General features: G+C 38.4%; 1 protein-coding gene across 4 annotated transcripts in view; it reads left to right on the top strand.

The window, feature by feature from the left end:
• Positions 1 to 17689, top strand: part of phactr2 (phosphatase and actin regulator 2) — a 49766-nt gene that overhangs the window by 31016 nt on the left and 1061 nt on the right. For 3 of the 4 annotated variants that reach the window (XM_060872900.1, XM_060872902.1, XM_060872901.1), the window contains exons 2-13: positions 2383 to 2550; positions 2812 to 2886; positions 3509 to 3649; positions 5111 to 5365; positions 7976 to 8426; positions 11046 to 11209; positions 11937 to 12093; positions 12403 to 12458; positions 14312 to 14373; positions 14885 to 15022; positions 15682 to 15758; positions 17364 to 17689. The exon at positions 17364 to 17689 is cut by the window's right edge and continues 1061 nt beyond it. In XM_060872900.1, coding sequence (XP_060728883.1) covers positions 2383 to 2550; positions 2812 to 2886; positions 3509 to 3649; positions 5111 to 5365; positions 7976 to 8426; positions 11046 to 11209; positions 11937 to 12093; positions 12403 to 12458; positions 14312 to 14373; positions 14885 to 15022; positions 15682 to 15758; positions 17364 to 17379 — 1760 coding nt within the window. In that variant the 3' untranslated portion in view covers positions 17380 to 17689. The remainder of the gene's footprint in view (positions 1 to 2382; positions 2551 to 2811; positions 2887 to 3508; positions 3650 to 5110; positions 5366 to 7975; positions 8427 to 11045; positions 11210 to 11936; positions 12094 to 12402; positions 12459 to 14311; positions 14374 to 14884; positions 15023 to 15681; positions 15759 to 17363) is intronic. The other variant, XM_060872903.1, reaches the window with a different exon arrangement.

The following is a 17689-nucleotide window of genomic DNA, read 5'->3' as shown; positions in this document are numbered from 1 at the left end:
CAAAAGCTGTGAAATGTTTAGCACTGTGGGTGTGAAAGTACTTTGCATAAGACCAGAGATATTCGACTTATTTGACCAAGAGATCATGCTGCTATTATTTGTGCACAAATATCAGCTTATAGGCTGTACGAGTGCCTCAGGCTGACGTTGTGTGAGCTTCCCTAGGGATATTTAACAGATGCTATTAATGATCATCCTTTCAAATGGAAACTACTAGTAGACATGATGTCTGTGCCGAGAAGGTCGTAGCGGTGCCATGTTCCTGTAACACATTCTCACTAATGAACTTTGTCAGTGCCATGTAGAAGACTTCTCAGAAACGTGTTGGTAATAACGCACTCCTGTTTGTGAAGTGGAGCTGGACATTGATGAAAAACTTTAGTGCAGTCAGTCAGCTTAAGCATTATTGACTGAACGAAGCTGTATATGAGAGAAGGAGGTTTACACAAGCAGAGGTCCAGATGCTTGATTCTTATGCAGTGACAAAATGACCAGATTTAATACGTTTATGAAAATTCCTGTTTAGTTCTTTCAGTTCTCAGGGCAGATGTATTCTTGTATCTTTTTGTTCCGTGTTTGAATTGTCTCAGTAACACGTTTTCCCTCCCACACATGTCCAGCCAAGCCAAGACGTGACTCAAGACGCTTCAGGATATTTCAGATTATTCTTTCTCATTAGATAAATAAGCTTTCTCGGTTTTCTGATCAGTTTGATATACAAATGTATTGTACATCAAGAGTTTGCGCTTTATATATCTTCTATTTTTCTATTTTAATACGTTACTATACAACTTATTGTAATACTTTCACAGATCTTGTTTAGAAAATGAGGAAAAGCCCTAGAAGTGGATAACACCATCTTCTTACTTACATCTTCTCAGTGTCATGATGGACCCGTCACTGATCCATGTAACACTGAGCAGGAGGCAGGGATACACCTTCATCATACATATTCATACTTAGGAACTGTTTAGCATACCGGTAGTTTATGGAGGTGAGTGAGAGGAACCCAAGAACCCCAAACAATCCCACAAGAGAACTGAGAGAACGCAAAAACAGTCAGTAACCCGAACTCGGGATCACACCAGGGACCTTGGAGATGTCAGGAGGCAACGTCACCCTCTGCAGCAATGTGTAACCTTTTTCTCATTGTGTTTTAAGTTTGAATCTTGTCTCAGACAGATGAGCTCTCTGGGATTACATTAAAGATGTAAATACTTTATTAGTGTGCCACTTTGGCACTTATAAGAACGTTTGTCAGTGCTTTTAATATTTAAAGAGGAATATCTGTTATTGTAATCATTTCTCTGTTGACTGGTCAGGCTATTGTTTTGGCTGGGTTTGGTCAGAGTAGTGCATTACATCCCGGGGCTGATATCCTCTTAAATTATAAGGAAAACCCTCTCCTGATTGTTTTGTTTTCACTGGATGCTTCCGATTTAGCAAAAAAAAAATTACTACTGCATCATGATAAGGATCACTGGAACACTGGAAACTCATTGTGCAAAATGTTTGTGTGTTGTCTCAGTGTAAGAATTATAGTCCTAAATTGACCAGGAAAGCTTTAACAAGACTATTACTCTAATGGCAACAAATAATCTGAAATTTTCATTCTAAAACAAGAGAATGTCTAGATATGGCAATACAAATCTGAGGAAAAACACCTTCATGAGAATTTAGATGACAGTTTTACAATTACAAAACACCATCACTGAATGTTTTGAACTATTTGCACTACATACACTCACGTCTACACATTTCATGGACTCCTACCTCTTATTGCTAACCCCAAATCTGTACAGAAGAAATTGAATTTGCAATACCTTAATATTATTTAAACTTAACTTTTATTGTTGTGGTTAAATTTATTGTTCACATGTGCAATATGTTAAGAGCAATATCTCAGCTGTTTACTAATTCAACTAAACAGTATTTGTTTTTTTTACCATTTTATGAAAAAAGTTTATTTTAAGGCGTGACACTTAAGTTCGTTGTACCCTGTGCAATGACAATAAAGAATCCATCCATCCATCCATCTATCCATCCATCCATCCATCCATCCATCCTTCTATATAAATTTCTACACATTTAAACATCTAAAAAGGTTCATGAATACTTCTGCCCCAAGAGAGAAAACAGTATTACATCAGACAGAACTCATAGAGCGTATAAAATAATGAACACGCTGTGGTTGCTATACTTCATGAACTTCATAGCTCTTCGTTTGGTCTGATTAGTGATTAGATTTTTGGACATTAGCAAATACATGGAATTACATTCATTCACTTTCACAGCCATCCAAAATGTCCCTGGACATAATGTCAGATATTTGCCCCTGTTCACTTCATCTATTCATTACATGTGGATGTGGTTTCTTCACAGTGGAGGGACTGGAAAAATCTTCTCTGGCCAACTGCGATGTGGTAGGCGGAGGTTCCCAGACCTCTCAGCTAAAAGGGAAGGGGAAACTGTCATCTTTAGGCAAAATCTTCAAACCTTGGAAGTGGCGGAAGAAAAGAACCAGCGATAAGTTTCAGGATCTCTCCAAAGGTAGACTACACCTACCTGTTTTTACTTGTCTGTGCAAAAAGATGTTTTGTTTGTCTTTGTTTTTTTTTTTCTGAGGATAAAATAAAAACTTTAGTGTTAATCCATTTCTATAAACTATAGGATAGAATCTTCATCTCTCATATAGGTTAATATATTTCACAATGAAAATGTCAACACTACCAAATACCTCTGATTTAAAAACCCTATAAATATACCGTAATTGTGCTGTAATGAACATTTCTCTCCCATCTTCCTTTCTAGTTTTAGAGAGGAAAATCTCCACCAGACAAACCCGTGAGGAGCTCATCAAGAAAGGGGTTCTTATTCCAGACCAAGGTTGTATTTTCTCTGAATAAAACATTCATAGGTGTGATATTTGTAATTGATGGGTTAAGTTTGTGTACAGTAATTGGTTTGTAAGGGTGTTCTTGTGTTAGAGGTCATGTAGTGAACATTTCTCAGTTCTCTATAGAGTAACCAATAGGGAACTCATTTATGTGTGACAGAAACTACAAATGAAACAGAGATCCTTGTTGGATTGAACAAGCAGCAATAAACTTCCTTTATTTAGTTATGCGTGTTAGCTATGTTTGTTAGTTAGGTGTGTTGAATAAACGCTTTCTTTATCGAGTTTGTTAGTTAAGTGTGTTTAAGTGTGTTAACTAATAAACTAAACATTGGAAGCATTTATTTAAGTGTGTTTAGGTGTGTTGCAAAAATACATTTGTAAGTTTATTGTGTTGAATAAACGTTTCCCTTTATTGAGTTCTTAGGTTATGTTTGTTAGTTAAGTGTGTTTAATTGTGTGTGTTAATATATTAAATAAATGCTACCATTATTTAGTTTATTTAGTTAACTGTATTATTTTTCTGTCTTTATATGTATTATTTTGTTAAAGTCACAGACACATGATTTATATATGTGTAGTTAAATAAGCGTGTCGTTTGCGTTTTCTCAGAGGATGCAGTGAGCACAGAGACTCTAAACGGACATGCAGTTCCCAGTGGAGTTACAGAAGAGGTCAAAGTGGACATTGAGTCCCCAGAAACTCCCGCTGAGGAGAAGACTGTGATTAGGCTAGAGGCTGATGACACAGAAGGTGATATATTTTTAGAATGTTTGTGTGTCCTTATCTTTAGTGTGTTTGTGTTTTTGTGGGTGGTTGTGTTTTTGTGTGTGCCTGTGTATGTGCGTGTGTACGTGCGTGTGTGTTCTATCCCGCCTAGTCTTCTATAGCAGTGGGTCTCAAACTGGAGTCTTGGGACTTCCAGGGTCTGTGTTTTTTATATATGGAGGGTACAGCATGTTAAGGCAAATGGTGCTTGTACATGTTCCAGCAGAACTGGTTGTTGCATAATGTACAGAGTGCAAAAGTTTACATACCCTGTAGACAAAATAAACACAAGACAAGTGAACTTTATACTAACTGTTTATAGTGACAATTGTGTGTTACTTCGTATGCTGTGCCTTCATTGTCACATAAGAGAAGTGGTCCAAGTACTAGTAGTGTATGTTAAGATAAAATTTAAGAATTTGCCTTAATAACTGTCTCCATCCTCTGTTGTACCTCTTATCAGCTTTAAGACCCTATATTTGTTGTAACTCTGTCACACAGTGACTGGATCTAGAAGGGTCAGGAAAATTGATCTTTTGTTTCTTTTCAAACTCTGATCCATGTTTTTCTGAAAGATTCACCCACATTTCATTTTTAACTTCTTGCTATTCACTTTTTCTCTTAGTAAAAACATGGGAGCTAGTGAAACATGTTAAATCTTTCACTCCAAAATAATTAGGTGGCTTTTGTGTTCATCCGTGCGCGATCAACAGTAGTTCCAAAATAGTGGCTGAAAACAGTATGTAGGAATTAAATGATTGATATTTAAATGATTGATATTTATTCACAAAGAGCAGCCTTGGACATTTTGTGTGTCGGTTTTGGCAGATTTAGTCGTTTTCTGACCGAGCAGTTTGGTCTGAGTCGAGTATGTTTGCAGATCCACTAAGAGATACATCAAGCCTGTTTAATATTCAGCACGTCCAGATTTGAGACCTTATACTTTCTTTCTTGTCCAACATAAACGTCTGGGTTCTGATTTTTACTTTCATTTAGTGAATGCTGTGAGAATGTCACACTCCTGCTAGAAGTACACTGCTTTCATGGTGAATGAACGGTGAACTAGTCGTTTTTATGCAGAGAGAGATGTGCGTTCAGCATTTTGCACATTTTAAGCTGTATTTCCTCTGGCTTGTCCTGTCTTAAGCCCTTTGTTCACACAGATCACTTCTGATCAGCTTTTAATAGTTCTGAATTTACAGGAAAGTGCCATGCTTATGAAAAATGACTTCCTTCCCTCTTGAGATTTAAACTGTCATTTGGTTTTATCCACTTTGGCTAATTGCATAAAGCATACCATACTTTACTTCTAACTGTACCGACTCAGAATTTGTAAGTCGTAATTGGATGGCTCTGTGTTCGTCTGTCTGTCTGCCTGTCTGTCTGTCTGTCTGTCTGTCTGGGGCTCTGCCTGTTTTCATTTCATTTTCATTTCTGACATGCCAGAGTGCTCTGGTTCCATCTCTGCTCCTGTACAAAAGAAAGAAAACACATGCGGCGCACAGGCCAGCGCGTCTGGAGCTCAGAGACCGGCTGCTAAAAAACAACAGGCCGCATCAAGCAAGGCTTCGAGCGGGTCAGCAGTCGCAGGGGTTCGGAAGGATGCCAAGACAGGGGTTAAAAAAGTACAGAAGGGCACTAGTAAACAGGCTTCTGCTCCTCCACCCAAACAAAATACACGCACCACAGCTCGTGGGAACGGTGAGTATCCAGGCTTGGAGTGGTGACGAAGCATCGTGCTTTTGCATGTGCAGTGCATGGAGGAGCTCCGCTTGTTTCTGAGCTCAATCCCTGACAAGTTACTCTTCCTTTTTATACTACAATGCTCCTGGATGTTCGAATCTGTGCAACCAATGGATGTTGATTTTATATTCTGCAACAGCAGCTCAGTAGTGTCAGGTGCCAGGCTCTGAAGGGAACCTCATCCTCATTCTTATAATGTCCTTTCCACAACAGTTTGTAGTCGAGTGGAATTAAGCAACCAGGTCAGCAAATAGGTCAGCACCACATGGAATTTTAAAGCATGTTTGTAATGATAAAAAGAATGAATAAGATAAAATAATATGTTAACATGGCATAGGAGCCTTTATAAATGATGCTGACATTAGGAAACACTGGCATACCTTTGTGCCAATTCATTTGGGTATTTAACAAGCTCACAAGTGTTTCCTCAAAAGTAAAGACAGTTACTCTTTTTTGATGACCACAGAATCTTTTTTATTGTAGACAATAGTAACCTCTTCAGAAAAACCTACTTGAAGAGTCCTACAAAAGAGTCATAAACATTAGGTATGTTAGCTAGTGAGCTAGCTTAGCATCCGGCTTAGCCTTCTGTTGTTTCTAAATACTACATGGTGCTCTAATGTAGTGGAATATCACTGAGTTTGCGGTTGAGTTCAAATGAAGAAATCATTCATTCATCTTCTACCGCTTATCCGAACTACCTCGGGTCACGGGGAGCCTGTGCCTATCTCAGGCGTCATTGGGCATCAAGGCAGGATACACCCTGGACGGAGTGCCAACCCATCGCAGGGCACACACACACTCTCATTCACTCACGCAATCACACACTACGGACAATTTTCCAGAGGTGCCAATCAACCTACCATGCATGTCTTTGGACCGGGGGAAGAAACCGGAGTTCCCGGAGGAAACCCCCGAGGCACGGGGAGAACATGCAAACTCCACACACACAAGGCGGAGGCGGGAATCGAACCCCCAACCCTGGAGGTGTGAGGCAAATGTGCTAACCACTAAGCCTCTGAAGAAATCATTCTTTTCACAAATAAACATTTGATTGAAAATACATAATGTGACTGTATACAAGTCACTATATTGCACTGTATTGAAGTTTTACTCTAACGCTAATCTATGTTATTATAGATCTGATTTCAGAAGTGCTTCAATAAACTAAAAAAACCCACATTGTAGTTGTAATTGGTTGGTTTTGTTAACACTCAGTTCAACTGAAGCATTTTGACTCAAAATAGAAAAAGGAAGTAGATACAGAAAAAACTATTTCATGTGACACATATTCTCCATTTTCACTTTTCTTTGTTGCTTCATGCTTTTGGTCACGTTTGTGTGCATTTGTGTGTATGTACCCTTTTGTTACGAGAGCTTTTTGTGATGCTGGTGTGAGTTTATGAGATGTTTGATGAACAGCATCACTGCCTGCACTTCTGTCCTTTCTCTACCTGACAGGAAGCATGCAGTCAGATAACCACGGAGTCTCCGTGTTTTGCATGTTGTTTGTTTAACGCATGTGAGGGTTGCAATGTCTGCTACTGTATAGAGCTGCTGGTGTGTGATATCAGCAGCACTGTTCTTTTATTCTGCAGGAGTTTTCTTATCATTGTGAACATCCCATTGTCAGATGGAGTCTCTTATAGGTTATAATGTTCAGAGTTGTTACTCTACGTAAGCATTCGTTCAGGTCACAATTGACTTGGACTAGTGTCATGAGTTCTGAAATCTTAGCGAGAATCTTTTTGATGTGATCAAATTATTTCTGCATTATTTTTTTATTTTTTTTCTCAAGAAGGATTATTTATTACACTGTTGCCAGACAGGTAAAAAAAAAATCAATGTTACTACACTAAATATAGCAATAAGTCCTAGACTAAGAGATGAGTCTTTTCAATTCACTTTTTTAGTCAACACGATGTCTGTGAGACATCACTCATTTCCAGCAAAACACAACCCAATTCCTGCTGTTCTGCTTTTTATTGTTGTCTTGTTTGTGTCCTGTTTTTCACTGTAACCCAGGAGTGAAGGGTAAACAGCGTACATGGAGTATTTTAATAGAAATATATCAGTTTATTTATTATTGTTATTATGAGCTAAAAATCTAATCATAAGTGTACAATAGCAATGATTATTATTGAACTAACATGGCTAACCGGAGCTGCAAACATCTGCATTAGCACTTAAAATATTTGTCCCCCTTGCTACAGAATTTTTTTGGTAGCTTCTCTGCAGCTGGACCAAAACTATTCCCCATATTCCATTGGCGTTTCTGTAAATCGTGTTTATAATTCCTCATAAAAGCGTGTGTGGTGTTGCTATGTTCTCATATGCAGGGTTTTAATAACTAATTGAGTTTAATAACTCAATGAGGATTGGACAGATAGAAGATAGCTTACTTTAATATCCTTTTTATCCTTTTATGTAACCTAGAAATAACTCACATTGTGATATATGTTTCTTTTATTCACTCATTTCTCTCATCATCGTCAGCACTTTTCTTACATAGGGCTTGTTTATTTTCTGAAAAAAGCTTTGTTCTCACTCATTGCCATTTCCTGACAGCTAAATCCACCACTCCTAAAAAAACTGCTGGTTCAGCTAAGAGTTCCTCTCAAGCCTCTTCAACCCCCAGTGTGAAGAACATCAAAGATGGCACCTCTGAACTGACTCCAGCAGAGAGTAAGACTGGAAAGAAATCCAGATCACCTCAGCCCCGTCCCAAAGCCACGGCTGGGCCTGAAAACCCAGCCGAGGGCAACTCTTGCGCTAAAGACCAAAGACATAGCCGCCTGGCCTCCGGTGCTGATGGGAAGGCCGTTAAGGAGACGTCTCAGGTCGGAGGAGGTGCTAAGAATCAGTCAGAATCGACTGAGAAAACTCAACCGCACTTAAACAATGCTACAGAAGAGACAGCATTTACAGAAAGCCAACTTTCCTCTGACACACCAGGAGAGAATCAGAACCTTGATAAAGTAAGCGAGGACATCAGGACTGGAGCAGATGGAGACAAACAGTGAGTACAATATAATTACAACGCTCTACTTAGTGGTTCCTGATTGTTAAGTGCACAGACACACCGTTATAATTTCACTCAGGTATTACTGCACACTGGCTCATAGAAATACAGTTCTGTTTATTTCTCTCTACTTTCACAGATGTTTCATTTATATTTGTTGGGGTTTTATGCTCTGATGAAGGTTGTCATTTTATCACAGCTTTTTACTCACCGTTGATTAATTCTTAAATCTAATTGGCCAGATGGAGTTATGATAACAGCAGGTCAGACAGTAATTCAGAGATTTTATCCTGCAAATCTCCAGTCGCTGTACTATGAACTTCCTACTGCTGATTGTTGAACGTTTATCAGTGGTCGCTGCAACTAGCATTCCACTGTATCAGTTTTATTTGGAAATCTAGCATCAAATGTTTTCGTATGTTCTATAGTCTTTCATAAGGGTGTGTATGACGTAGGGCTGGGCAATTAATCGAAAAGTAATCGAAATCGACATTCAGAACCTATAATCGATCAAATTTTTCCAGGTCAATTATTTTGATTACCTTCCCATTAAAAACACTACCGCGTGTGGAGTCACGTGACCCCGCTCCGTTACGTTACGTTATTCCGCCGACATGTCGAGCATGGAGAGCTTAAACACTCAGACAACTGAGCAACAAGAGCAGCTTGTACCAAAGAAAAACGCAGTCTCCGTCGTTTGGACACATTTTGGCTTCAGTAAGGATGACCTCGAACAAAATGAAGTCAGATGTAGACACTGTAGAAAAACAGTTTCGACGCCCAAAGTTAACACCACCAATTTGTTTCAACACTTGGAGCGCAATCACGTTACTGAATATGAACAGTGCATGGCTCAAAAAAACAAAAAGAGACTGACAAGCGCCCAGCAACAAGTGCCTCCGCAAAGCAGATGTCGATAACAAATGCATTCACAAATGCCACACAGTATGAGAAGAGTTCAAGAAGATGGAAAGAAATAACTGACGCTATTTGTTATTACATCGCAAAAGGATATGACTCCCTTGGCTACAGTGGAGCGAAGCGGGTTTAAACACCTCGAAGATACACTGTGCCATCGCAATCACATTTTTCTAAAACTGCGCTGCCAGACATGTACAAGACATGCTGTAAAAATGTAGCTGCTGAACTGAAAAATGTTCAACACTTTGCAGCCACATCTGATCTCTGGTCAAGTAGGACGATGGACCCATTCTTGAGCCTTACTTTGCACTACATTGACGACGATTGGAAGCTGCGCCAGAGATGCCTTGAGACGGCATATTTTCCAGCGGATCACACGGCAGATATGATTGCGCAAGGTCTGAAAGATATGCTTTCTGAATGGGACCTCGCGGAAGAAAAACGTTCAGCCATTACGCCAGACAACGGTGCTAATGTTGTCAAAGCTGCTGCGCTTAATGGATGGATACGGCAGCAGTGTTTTGGACACTGACTGTAATATGTGAGCATATTTACTAAACAAAACTTGTCATTGAACTATGAGGGCAAAAAAAATCTAAATAAAATAATCGTTCATTGATCGTAATCGAGTTAAAATGTTCAATTAATCGAGATTTTGATTTTAGGCCAAATCACCCAGCCCTAGTATGACGTGCTAAGACTCAAATTAACCAGAATAAAACAGTGTTGTTAATGAACAAAAAAGAGCAGACTATAATTGTTTATGCGGTGAAGCGTTTTGTACAGAGATATTTATTTAGCCTTTAGCCTTATTTAGCCTATAAAGGACTCTCCATCCTCAGTGCTTTATAAAAGTCTGCTGCTACAGAGGACAGTTATTAACATCGAGACAGAGACTGAGAGAGAGTCAGAGACAGAGACGGAGAGATAGAGACAGAGAGAGTGACACAGAGACCGAGAGACAGAGAGAGAGAGAGAGAGAGACAGAGACCGAGAGAGAGAGACAGAGAGAGAGAGAGTGTGAGACAGAGAGAGGTAAAGAAGCTGGTGAGGAAACAACTACTGTATTTATATCTCTAATTATGTAAGCAATGACAGGAAGTAATTTGTCCTTCAATTCTTCTACAACAAGAAATATAATTATGAAGTGATAAAAATGGTATCATTCTTTAATCCATTTTAAAAATGTATTATTTGGAAAGTTGATATGGTTTAAGAGGAATAAAATGCTCCAGCATGTGCAGTTAAAGAAAATGTATCCACTTATGGGTGATAACAATAACTTATCTCCACTTTGAGTGAAGGCCACAACACACCACCAACTGCAAACCCCAGTGTTTCATTCCTTACATATCAGTTTGGCAATATGAGTAGGTTCTTGTGGCAATGCCCACGTGACCATCTGACCAACATCTGTGAAATAATTTGCTACAGTATGGTGTAAGTCTGGGAAAAATCTTACATGCCTTTGGAACATAAACACGGTACATTTGTCTGTTATTATATCTCCCTGAAACAGTTGCCCACGGGAGTTGAACACTAATCTAACATTACGTTACATTGCACATTGTGACCTGTGAACTTTCCAGCACACAGTTGCCTATTATTTTTTCCCCCTCAGGTTACAGATACAATTGTGTTTTAGATAATTTTGTGTTGAATTAGAGCGACTCTTGTGTGTTTGGTCATTTACAGAACTGAAGGAAGCAGGAAACCGCAGGGTGTCAATGTGGAAAGTCCAGAAGTGTCCGTTATCCCTAATGCCGTTAGAGAGACGGCGGCTAGTGACTCAGACTCAGATGGGCCCATACTCTATAAAGATGAAGATGAGGAGGACGAAGAGGACGAGTACACCTCCAGTAGGTGTTTTTATCTTGTGGTGTAGTATTACACAGTTCATTTTCTGATCACCATATGAACAGATTTTTGAAGACGAAATAAAAATAGAACTCTCCTAAGAATAAAATAAAATAATAAAAGTATAGACAGTGATATACAATCAAGCATCACTCCTACGGAGATCCCTGGGTGTTTTTGTTTTTATTATTTTTTTTATTTTATTTTTTTTAGTATAGTCGAAGCTAGAGCCCCTATAGATTTAATCAAAGCTAAATAAAAAGAGCGATCCCAACATGTATTTAGTATCAAGGAGAAATTCAGCAAACTACTTATTTTTTTTTATTATTAATAGGGCTTTGCTATATTTATACATTTGCTTGCTAACAATATAGGACACAGGAAATGTGACTGTCAGACCATGGAAGCCCTTTGACATGTCCGGTTACTCATTCAAACAAAGAATTACTTTCAGTTACATGGCCAGGATCTGACCTTTGCACATTAATCCATCCATCCATTCTTCCATGCACGGTGTGTTTTCGGTGTTGTGTTTGCTATGTATTTCTGTATAACCCAACTCAAGCAATCTGATTTTTACTAGTCACTCCTGTCCTTCCTAAATCTCTCTCTGTCTCCTTTTCTGCTCTTTCTCTCTTTCTAATTTTACCTCCGCCTTTATTTTATGGCTGTTTTAATGGCAGAACCCAATTGCCTGAGAGAGATTAACATGAATATTTGTTTCCATAGGCTCCCTTGCCAGTAAAATCCGCCGCAGAGACACGCTTGCCATTAAACTCGGCAACAGGCCCAGCAAGAAAGAGCTGGAAGAGAAGAATATCCTTCCAAGGACGTCAGAGACAGAGAGACAGGAACAGCGGCAGCTGATAGGCTGTAAATTAGTGAGGTGATGTTGACCCAGCACCTGCAGAACATGCTACTTTTATTGTACCAAACTGTCTAATATCAACACACTCCAGCTAAAGATGGAAAGCACAGTATATTTTGAAAGCCTCCATCAGGAATTGATGAATTGCCAGTTTGTTATACTTTCCTGTATCTTCTGTAAGAGCTGAGGAGTTTGGTTAATCCCAATTGGGAATTTTGCCATCTTGTCAGATCAAACTGAGCAGCAGGAGAATTTTTTTTAGCTCTTCATGTTTAAACATATGATGTGTAATTAGTGTGGGGATTGACTCGTCTTCTTTCACTGCAGACGGCTTAGCCAGAGGCCCACCACTGAAGAGCTGGAGCAGAGGAACATCCTGAAACGTGAGTAAGCGCTTGTTTTCCAGTTCAAGCCCATGACAACATGGTCAAGTCAAGTCAAGAAGCTTTTATTGTCATTTTTAACCATATATAGCTGTTGCAGTACACAGTGAAATAAGACAACATTTCTCCAGGACCAGGGTGCTACAAAAAACAAAGAGAGGGCTAAGGACTTAGTAAGTGGTCCTAGATACATAAAGTGCATGTGTGCAACCTGGTGCAAACAGTGCAGGACAAGACAAACAAGACAGACAAGACGGTGCAGGACAAAAGACAGTGCAAACAAAAAATACAAGACAATGCACAAAAGAAAATACACAAAGACAATAAACAGAAACAGCGCTGACCAGTGTAAATACTATATGTACAACAGATCATACTGATATGAAAAGTCTCTGTTTGCAATAGAAGGGTTTTAACACACGGCGAGCAACTGCTTTATCATCAGACTTGCTGTTTTAGTGCAGCATTGTAAGTAGTATAAGCATTGTTAACCAGTATAGCCTGGACAACAGTGGCAGACTCGATTGTGTAGATCTTTTGCAGTCACACAGGTCTGGTCAGTCTAGACATCTTAAAGATGTTCATATGTAAAATTAGTAAAGTATAGAAATTCAGCAAAAAGTTTAAAAGACAGAAAGAAAGGGTGTTGTTAGTGAAGGGTTTCACAATATAAACTTATATGAAACAGCAATGTCTTAGTTCATTTCTAGTCTTAAGATCGGCCAAATGTCATTAAATTGCCCTGGGAGTGACCTAGAGGCAAGGAAGCTACAAATAATTTCTCACAATTGATGAAAAAAATATAATGCAGCCTATAAGAACCAAGCTACTTTACCAGATACCTGTCAGAAACCTTGAGAGGAACCAGACGCATAAGTGAACCCATCCTCATCTGGGTGACACCAAACAGCGTCTCTGTGTCTAAGAGCACCTAGAAAGTTTCTACACCCAGAAAGTGACAGCAGTCCATTATAGCACACCATTCACACTATTAGGCAATACATCTAGCAACCTGTTTTTGGGGGGTCTGAGAAACTTAACAGGAAACTTCTGAGTCTCTACACAGACCCTGGAGTTGTGAGATGAAGAAAAAAGACCAAAGTCTTAAAAGATTCTGGAGGAGTACTTCGTCTATTATAGAGCTTTGGCAATTTTCATCAAGAGCACTTGAAACTACATATGAAACCTGCTAAGGTTTTTTTACAGAACTGCATAATCCACTGTCAGGTGTCTATTACTCTTGGACAAGAGCAGTAATGATTCATCTGTGCTATATAAAAGCCCAAGCATCTACAATAGCCAGGATCAAAGAACATCCAAGGCGTTCTGAGTCACCCTAATTTCACACATTTTATACTGAGAGAAGCAAGAATAATGACACCCAGAATTAACTGCAAGCATTGTCAAAATGTCATTTTATTCTAAGCACTGGTGTTAAGATGGAAAGGAATTGAACAAGCTGGAAGATGATTAATGCAGTGTGACTGAAGGGAAAGAAGCAGGGTGTCCGTTTGCTCTCCATCACTGAAGTGCACTCAGGCTGTATGTTCAAGCCAGAGGCTGAAACCAAGACTCATGTTCTCCATGGAAAAATAGCATCAAGTCTGTCTGTCTTAGACCCTCAGGTTTTCATTTGTCATTATCAGCCGTTCTGTTCTCTCAAACTCAAGTCTTTTATACAGGATATCCGGATTTAAGTGCTTACAAATTGCCTCACGTAGCATATTGTAATATATTGTAAGGTATATCATAATCACAGCATGAATATTCTGTTTACCTCAGTGTCATAACTGCACACATACTGAAATCTTACGTGGCTTTTTTCACTTTTTTTTTCTGCTTCGTCACTGCAGAGAAGAACGAGGAAGAGGAGCAAGAAGCCAAGCAAGAAATTAAAAGACGGCTTTCTCGGAAGGTATCACACGCTTCACCTTGTGTAGTCTAGTCTTTAATTCTATGAGGTTTAATTTCATTAATGAAGAGTTGTTTTATGAATTCTGACGTTCCTGGTAAAGAAGCCACTATGTTATCCGTGTGTTTGTGGTGCACTGCGCCATCTGGTGGTTGTGAAGTGTACAACCTTTAAAATGTGAGGAGTAATCATTATCTAATAAAGCTGATATGTTGATATGCTGTTATGAATGTAGCTGCTTGGCTGAGTGAAGGTGTGAGGTTTCTATGCCATCTATGTAAAAGAGCACTGATTTTAGTCTACTGGAGAAAAAAGTTTGCCTTTAATGTCTGAAGCAGTGAAGCTTTCATTCTGAGCACACTATCTAACCTACTGCTGCACATATTTTATATATATATATATGATTTCCAAAGGATTTAACCTTTAGGTTAATTAATGAACTACATTTGCTTCGAGACACTAGATACTATTCGGTGTGGAACTGTATGTTTTTTGTGTTTTTTTTTGTCTGTAGCTGAGTCTCCGTCCCACAGTTGCTGAGTTAGTAGCAAGGAGGATCCTACGTTTTAACGAGTATGTTGAGGTAACTGAAGCAAAAGACTACGATCGGCGTGCTGACAAGCCCTGGACCAGGCTGACGCCTGCAGACAAAGTGAGACTTTTACCAATTCTTCCTTATCTTATACTCAACATCTCTGAGTGTGTAATTATATATAATGTTTAGGTCATCATGTTATAAACATGGTATAAATGGAGGATATGGAACCTGTCATTGTGTAGTTTTTTAACTGAAAGGATCTGAGATGAAGGGAAGGAAAACTGAAACCTAGACAGCTCTCTGAGCAACTCCCCCAGTAATACAGATATTATTTATTTAATATATTTTATTAATTAATTAACGAATTAATTTTTTTAATTATTATTATTATTATTATTACTTTTTTTTTTGTTTCTTAACATTTCTTTACTATTGTGTTGTACTGTGACATGTAGCTTATGACGGTGCTGCCGCCTACTGGCCATTGTACATAAGTGATAAGCACTGATAATCCTAAACAAAACGGATTAAATGTGTTAATGATGTAAATCAGAATTTTCTTTAATGAAATCTACAGGATATTTAAATGTTTGAAAATGCTTTGTGATACTGCTATTTACAAAACTGAGAAGCTTAGATTGTTACTTTTTGAACTTGTGAACTATAACAAGTAATTATTAGTTACAGTATAGTGAAGTTAGGAATAAACCAGGATAGAAAAGTTCTGATAAAATCTGTTTCTGGATGAATTGCGGACATTTCTTTTTCTGCAGGCTGCAATACGCAAGGAGCTTAACGAATTTAAAAGCAAAGAGATGGAAGTACACGAAGAGAGCAAACAATTTACCAGGTGAGTCACGAGTGTATATATATACATATATATATATATATATATATATATATATATATATATATATATATATATATATATATATATATATATATACAGCTACAGCTACAAAACACATCCTTTGTTTGGTGAGTCTGATCTAGCCATGAAATAATACATTTTAGAACATGCAGAATATTTGTGCCCAACTTGTGTACCTTGGTTTGTATTAAAGAATGTTGTGCAGAATAGCTCAGTTCAGACAGGGGTAGGATCTAAGAGGAAAATGTGTATGTGCATAGGCTTTTGTCAGATTTCTGTTATTTTTGCTATCTACCACAGTATATTGGGGTTAAAGTTAAATCATGGATATGACAACTGTTGGCAGAAAGCCTTAAAAATAAACAGGAGACAGCTGAGACAGCTGCAGAAAAAAGCCTGGCTGAGCTTCTTCAACAGGGAAATAACCTGTGTATAGGGTTCAGACTTCAAGCAATTACTGACTGCAAAATGCCTCGCAACCAACTTTTAAAAACTTAAAGTATGATTGTTAGTTTTTTTAATTATGCAGAAATAACAACTAAAATAACAATAACTTGTTAATGTCCACATATTTATTGAGCAGACTTATATTTCTCTTGCTAAATATATCACGTCTAGACATGGCCCTATAATTCCGAATGGATTTATTGTAAGTCTACGTTCATAAATGTATTCTTACCGTCCAGTTCAATAGAAACAAACGTACACCTGTACGCTGATGCACTTATCCAATGAACTAATCATGTGCCAGCAGTGTAATGCACAGTAACTGGGCAGCTGAAAAAAAATCCAATCATCAATTTGCAGATTTGTTGAGATTGTCTAGAGTAACATCAGAATCCTGTCCACCTGACAGGACAGGAACGTGATGTTGTCTGTTTACGGATGTGGTCTGACGTGTCTTTGTAATCATTTAGACAGCATCTAGATCATATCATATAAAAAAGAAATGCTGTATATAAAAAAAAACTATTCTGCCTTTACTGTATAATGATATGATCGAATGCACTGATTCTGCTATTTAAACATTTCTCAGTGGGACATTAACTCACCACTATTCCACTATTATGTCATGCTCTGGTTTAAATTTCGAACGAATTAGCGTACTTCCAATTCATTAAAAAAATTACTTGGACACATTATCCATCAAACCATGCCTGCATTTATTTTTCCTCTTTTTTGTTAAGACTCAAGAGTGTGTTTTCCTTGATTTATCGACGTCAAAGAATTAAAATGAAGTAAAAATGTAGACTGTGACCATGTATCATGATTTTGTCACCTCAATGTAGTATCTCATGATTATATTAAGCACAAATATACAAAAGATATATTATATACTTAATGATCTGTGCATTGCATGCATTGTCTTGCACAATTATTTGAGCTGATTTTTTTTTTTTTTTTTTGATTTTTAATTTTTTTCCCATAAAATATCTTTCCTTACTAAATGTGATTAAGTTGAGCTTATTGGCTTCCTCCTCCTTAAGCTGCCTTGTTTTCCAATAAATTTTGGCTTGATCTCTTTTTCAATCTTCCCACTGTGATTGTGTTAAAATAGCGTCCGCTCCCTCTGTGCCTTGGCAGGTTCCATCGTCCCTGAGAGAGAGCCTGGATTGGTGCCCACACACACACACACACACACACACACACACACACAAACACCTCTCTCTCTCTCTCTCTCTCTCTCTCTCTCTTTCTCTCTCATCCGGGATCCTTCACCTCATTTTCCAGTGCAGGGCCAACAGTCAAACTCCACGTCACACACTGACACATTCCGGTCATTGTGTCTCTAAACATCATCTAATACATGGGTGAACCAGAGGACAGCTAAAACACCAGTGAGAGAGACGTCTGTGCAAGAACAAACATGAACAGGTGCCTTGCTCTGTCCCTGGCTTTGTTTGCACACA

Source organism: Tachysurus vachellii, chromosome 6, assembly GCF_030014155.1.
Source record: "Tachysurus vachellii isolate PV-2020 chromosome 6, HZAU_Pvac_v1, whole genome shotgun sequence".
Classification (NCBI taxonomy): domain Eukaryota; kingdom Metazoa; phylum Chordata; class Actinopteri; order Siluriformes; family Bagridae; genus Tachysurus; species Tachysurus vachellii.
Note: the sequence above shows the minus strand (reverse complement) of the source record. Positions and strands in the feature narration are given on the sequence as shown.